The 5718-nt window shown below is 56.2% G+C and overlaps 4 protein-coding genes across 4 annotated transcripts; all 4 read left to right on the plus strand.

Moving 5' to 3' along the window:
- Positions 1 to 843: 843 nt before the first annotated feature.
- DQ04_05241000 (hypothetical protein) lies at positions 844 to 1524 on the plus strand (the record flags this gene model as incomplete). Its single annotated transcript, XM_009314065.1, has 1 exon — positions 844 to 1524. One exon carries the CDS (start codon positions 844 to 846, stop codon positions 1522 to 1524), a length of 681 nt encoding a protein of 226 aa, XP_009312340.1.
- Positions 1525 to 1697: 173 nt separating this feature from the next.
- On the plus strand, positions 1698 to 2306 carry DQ04_05241010 (hypothetical protein; the record flags this gene model as incomplete). The annotated part of the gene is made up of 1 exon (XM_009314066.1): positions 1698 to 2306. The coding sequence occupies one exon, from the start codon at positions 1698 to 1700 to the stop codon at positions 2304 to 2306; it is 609 nt and encodes a 202-aa protein (XP_009312341.1).
- Positions 2307 to 2640: 334 nt separating this feature from the next.
- DQ04_05241020 (putative AUT2/APG4/ATG4 cysteine peptidase) lies at positions 2641 to 3624 on the plus strand (the record flags this gene model as incomplete). Its single annotated transcript, XM_009314067.1, has 1 exon — positions 2641 to 3624. The coding sequence occupies one exon, from the start codon at positions 2641 to 2643 to the stop codon at positions 3622 to 3624; it is 984 nt and encodes a 327-aa protein (XP_009312342.1).
- A 550-nt stretch (positions 3625 to 4174) lies between these two features.
- On the plus strand, positions 4175 to 5683 carry DQ04_05241030 (Zn-finger protein; the record flags this gene model as incomplete). The annotated part of the gene is made up of 1 exon (XM_009314068.1): positions 4175 to 5683. One exon carries the CDS (start codon positions 4175 to 4177, stop codon positions 5681 to 5683), a length of 1509 nt encoding a protein of 502 aa, XP_009312343.1.
- Between the last annotated feature and the right edge of the window lie 35 nt (positions 5684 to 5718).

Raw genomic sequence — 5718 nt, forward strand, 5'->3', positions numbered from 1 at the left:
CCAGCCGCTTTTTTGCTGTTCTTCTTCGTCTCTCTCTCTCTCTCTGACTCGACGGCCCCTCACCCCACCAGCCATCATCGTAAAACATGTTCATCACCGCCTAGCGCTGATATGGAAGGAAGTCCCCTTGTTTTTCTTGGGGATTTTATTGATGTTTTTGTCTGTCTTAAACTGTTGCTTTGAGTATTTTTCTTTTTTGACTCCGTTATCCGTTGGGCTGCAGTCTCGACTGTGGGGAAATTCGTGCTGGAGGATGCTGGCGGCCATTTTTCCCACACGCGGGATCTCTCAGGCCTACCGGCCCAGCCTTGGGTGAATCGCTGCAGGGGGGTGGAGGGGTGGGCGGGTGCATTGTGCTATCCAGCACAACAGAAGCTATAAACTAATGCAGCAAACAGAGGCGGGGGATAGAATAGACCCGGCCCTGCGCGATAGACGGTTGTATCCGCATGGGAGGGTCGTCGAGGAGAAAGCCGTTCCACTGCAAGAAGGTGCTGGGCATACTTTTTCGTGAAGCATAGCTTCATCACTTTGACCCCGTTCATAGCAAAGTGCCATTGGGGACTCTTTGGGGCGGGGCAGCTCAGTAAGTACAGGCTCGTTTCTTTGCAATGAGTGCGCTGGCTCGGCTTCACAGGGTCCTCTCGGAAACCACGCCTGACTATGTGGTGCCATTGGGTTCCCACACGCTGGGCATACAAAGCCAGTGAGAAGCATGTCCGCAGGAGTATCATCCCGTGGTGTCTGGCGTTCCTCATTTGTGAGCATATCTTTTTTCCCCATGGAATCTTCTTCAGTGTGCCACGACTGGGATCTATGTGTGCGAACCATTTAAAGCATTTCATGCATCGTATTACTTCCCACTGCTCCGGCGGCAGTGAATCGAGTCTCTCGCTTTATCGCGGCTTCTGTGGTTGTGGATGTGTCCCCTCTTTGATGTTTTGGACGCTTCGGTGGTATGACTTCATCGGTTTCTTCCTGCCCCATGGCAGCTGGCTTTGGAGGTGGGGTGCTCTCCCCTCTCTCGCTGGAGGAGGCTCCATTTGGTTCTGCCCGGTTCTTGCATTGCTTTGGTCGGTTCATCAGGGTGCTTCTGCCTCACAAGAGCATCCATTGCTCCAGCATTACCGATCATACAAACGCCCCAGGTCCGACAAGGATGATACCGCGCCCCAGCAAGAACCGGCCGGGCCCTGGCATTTGTACAATGGCGTGAGCCGGGCCCTGCAAAGTCCCTCAAGAGGCGAACTTCGCTTGCGCTTGGACTCTCCTGAGAATACGGGATGCACTGGACGCTTGCACCGCGATGGGGTGTGGCCGGCGTCAGCAGGTGACCTGCGACCCATAACTGCGCGACTTCTCTCAACTTCTTCACCTTACATTTATTTCTTGCGCACATTTTCCCTCACAGTAGCCGCATGTGCAATGGCCTCCATTCTTTCATCTCGTATTGATTTTTTTTATTGTGTGTGTGCTTCCTCGTGCCTGTTGAGGAACACACGCGAAGGCGAAGAGCGGAGATAAACCAACCAAAGGGGTTTGCCTCCGCATGTCTGTGAACGGTTGCTCTGCCAACTCCGCGTGTATCCCGCTCTTCTTGTTTCGCATTCTCTCTCTCTCTCTCTCTCTACCCCTCCCCACTCTTGTCGCCAGTGTGTATCAGATAGGAACACGGGCAAGGCCGAGTAGTGGGCTTGATGCTGCGCCGCCGTTTCGGGTGCGGCGCAGCGCTCGTAGCTGTCGTTGCTGCCGCCACCGCCCCCGCGCCATGCGTTGCGCGGCGCGAGATGCACGGGAAGCCGACGCAGTCACACAAGGTACGCACGCAGCACAGCCGGCGATGGTGGACGCAGTCAAAGGCGCGCCACTTAACCGCGATGCCGCACGACGAGTGCAAGTCACGGCCGCACTTCCCCGCGTACAATGAGGATGTGGACCGTCCCATGCTGGTTCCAGCCGGCGTGACGTGCTTCAACTGCGAGAAGCCTATTGAAGGTGACGACATCAACAGCTATGTGTGGATTCCTGCCGGTAACGCTAAGGTACCGACCCCGCAGGGATACTTCTTTCATTTCCACTGCTTCAAGTGCTGGAGATGCAAATACCGTCTGATGCACAACAAGTTCTACTCCAAGGACGGCAAGGCGTGGTGCGTTCCCTGCGCCCTCGGTAGAGATATACGGGTCCCTACACGACGGTGGCACACTTCGTACGTCAACACACATCGCACCGGCTCACGGCTGACAGGGCACTTCTTCCCACGCCACAGCCACCAGATGGAGTTCCTGTTCAACCCCAACGAGTAGTGTTTCTAGCAATACACGCGTCTGCCGCGCCTGCGTCAATGTCGTGTCATTTGCAGATGTGGGTGCGTTTGTGTGTTTTTGTGTATGGGTTGTGTGATATTTGTCTGTGAGCCTGTTGTTGTACTCATTCTCTTCCTTGATGAGCGTGCGCTTGTGTGTACGCAGTCTGTGGTATTTGACTAACAGGCAACCTCAGCTGTGCCCTCCTTTTGTTGCCACAGTGGTGTTAGCGTAGACTATAGGTGACACCACCGGTAGTGTGGCACTCCCCTGCCCTCTATATATATCTCTCTCTTCCTCCCTGAGTGAGTGAGTGCGTACTGAAACAACGAACATGGGGTTCCTGCATCTTGTGTTGAATGCGATATACAGTGGTCCGAGAAAAGTGGTGTACCCCTGCAGAATCCTTGACAAGACGATACCAAATGAGGAGGGACTCAACAACGTGGTGTGCCAGGGGTTCCTTATTCTAACGTACCGCAGGAATTTCTCCCCCCTTCCAAACTCGGCTCTGACATCCGACCAGGGCTGGGGTTGTTTGGCGCGGGCCTCGCAGATGCTGCTCGCCCGTGCGCTGTGGTGCCACTCGCCGAGCGACTTCCAACTTGAGTACTTTCGCGACTTAGACTCTCCTCAGGGTGCTCCTTTCTCTCTACACAACATGGTGAGGGGAGTGTCTGCAGAAGGGAGTGACTTCCGAAATGAATATTGGCCGCCAAGTCAAGGCTGCAAGGCGATTCGATGGTGCGTCGACGAGGCGGTAAAGCGGGGCATTCTCTCATGTGGAATGGAGGTTGTGGTGGCGCTCGGCGGGTGTGTATCGCTTGACAATGTGTGCAAGCATCTGGAGGCGAATTGCGCGGTGCTCATACTGGTCCCAGTGCGGTCCGGTACGTCACGGTGCATCACACAAACAATGTTCTGGGCGCTCGAGCACGTTCTGTACTTCTCATCGTGTGTCGGTGTTGTGGGCGGTGTTCCCAACCGCAGCTATTACATTCTGGGGACGTGCCCCTCGGGGATGCTTTACTTGGATCCTCATTGCGTGACAAAGGAAGCTCTGCTCACGTGCGACGAGGGAGATACTGCTGCTGCTATTCCAACAGCTAGCGATGTGAAATGTGTGGAGTGGCATCGGGTGGATACGTCCTTCTTCATCGGTTTCTATGTGGCCTCTATGAGTGCCTGGCAAGAGTTCCAGAAACAGTTGGAGAATGTGGAGAGGCAATTAGCGGTGCGAATTCTCTCTGTCATGAGGAATGAGTCTCTAGGTCCCTGCAACTTGGACATTGGTGACTGGCCTAGTTGTAATGAATAGTTCTTAAAGAGTAGTGCAAGGGTGAGCGCATTGTTACATTGCTACGTTTCGCCTAAGTATCATACGATTCTTGTTTTTTTTATCTCGCAGAGGAAAAAAAAAAGAAAATTTTTTTGTTGTTATTGTGTCTTGCTCTACCTTGTAAATTGACGCAAGTTTAAATCCAACTTCGGCTTTTTGTGTGTATGTGTGTGTGGTGAACTGTTGGGCCGACCTCTCACCACAGTGGATGTGATTTTTGCCCACTCCTCCTCTTCCTCCTCCTCCTCCTCCTCACCCCCACACACGCACATCCCGTCTCTGTCTTGTTGTGCGGTGAGTTTAGCCGAAGGGAAGGTAGCGTTGTCGGTGCATGCGGCGCTGCGTGGCGCTCCAGTGGTGGCGGCAACACGGCGCCNTGCGGTGAGTTTAGCCGAAGGGAAGGTAGCGTTGTCGGTGCATGCGGCGCTGCGTGGCGCTCCAGTGGTGGCGGCAACACGGCGCCCCCCCGCGGGTGTGGTGCAGCAGCCGTTGCACGCAGTGTTGCCTCATCACAGACCGGCGTTGGTGCATGTCGCTGCGCATCCCCTCCGTGCAGCTCGCCGCCCCGCACTCGCACACACACGAGGACCTCGCGTACGCGTCCTGCCCCATCTGCGGCCGCCTCATACACATGTGCGACATGCTGACACACCTCACTACCTCCCACCGGGAGCTGAACCCCACACACTGCAAGAGGATCTGCAGCGAGCGGCTCGCTCTGTACGAGCGGGTGATCGGCGTGTCATTGAAGAAGATGGAGCTTACATCCTCCGGCCGCCGCGTCCTCGACTTCCTGCCGACGGTGCTGCACAGCGGCTACATCTGCAACTGGTGCGACCGCAAGAACGATGTGTACCCGACGAGAGACAAATTCCTCAAACACGTCGCTGATTTACACGCAGAGATCGACCTCGAGGATATTGAAGCGCACGTCCCGCTGCTGCCGCGCGGCGGGTTGGAGGAAAAGAGTAGCGTGCGTGACGAGGCTCGGCCCACGCGACGGCTGAGTGGTGTAGAGGCGCTTGCCGAGAAATTCACTGCTCCCACCGCTCCACCGCGCCAGGTGGGCATCAGCATTCCGCGTAACATTGATAAACCACCCGCGGCCCCGGCAATATCTGCTGTATTTACCGACACGGAGTTGCCGTGTGAGTTGTGCGGCAGGACGTTCCAGAGCGAGCTGGACCTGCTGAACCACCTCGAGACGCGGCACCCTGACGGCACCGCCGGTGGGCCCACTGATATGGACCCCGCAGCTGTTGCCGACGTGGCGCAGTTCACGGCGAAGGAGGCGACGAAGGGCACAGAGCAGCGCGTGCGCGTTATATGCGACCTGTGTCTGTCCTCATCGAAGGTGTACACGATGCCGTCCGCGCTTTTCTCACACATCCGCTTCAAGCATCCCGGCGAGGACGCCGCGTATCACGTGGACCGCCTCATCCGATTGCAGAAGGAGGCCCCGTCGTTTGTGTGCAAAGTCTGCAAGAAGGTTTTCGCCACCGCCGCCGCGCTTGAGGGGCACTTCGCCACGAAGCACGGAGAGCAGACGGACACAGTGACCGGGCAGGCGCGCGTGTCGATGACTAACTGCTGGTGGTGCCACGACTGCGAGAAGGGCTTCTCCACCGCGAAGGGGCTGCACGGGCACATGCAAAACAAACATGGCCTCTCTACTCAGTCACACCCGTGCCCCGCGTGCAAGCGGGTCTTTGCAGACATTTACTCGTTGGAGGAGCACATCACCCTTCAGCACAAGACGATTCGTCTGAGCGACGTTGGGCTGCAGACACACGCCAGGTGCGCTGTCTGTGACCGCTGCTTCCTCAGCTATGAGGAGCTGCACCGCCACGCCGTCAAGCACCACAAAAAGGACCCGCGCGCACCCGTTCGGCCCTTCGAGTCTTCACCAGTGAAGAATAACACACCAAGGGACGAGGCGAAGCCTCCAGCTCCAGCAGCACCACAGGGACCCCGCAAGGTAAAGAGACAGAGGAAGACTACAACCGAAACCGAAACAGAAGCAGCGAGTGATTGCTGAGAAGAAAAGGGAGTGCGAAGAACAAAAAAAAAAAA

The sequence above is a fragment of the Trypanosoma grayi genome (assembly GCF_000691245.1).
Source record: "Trypanosoma grayi strain ANR4 Tgr_524_V1, whole genome shotgun sequence".
In the NCBI taxonomy this organism is placed as follows: Eukaryota; Euglenozoa; class Kinetoplastea; order Trypanosomatida; family Trypanosomatidae; genus Trypanosoma; species Trypanosoma grayi.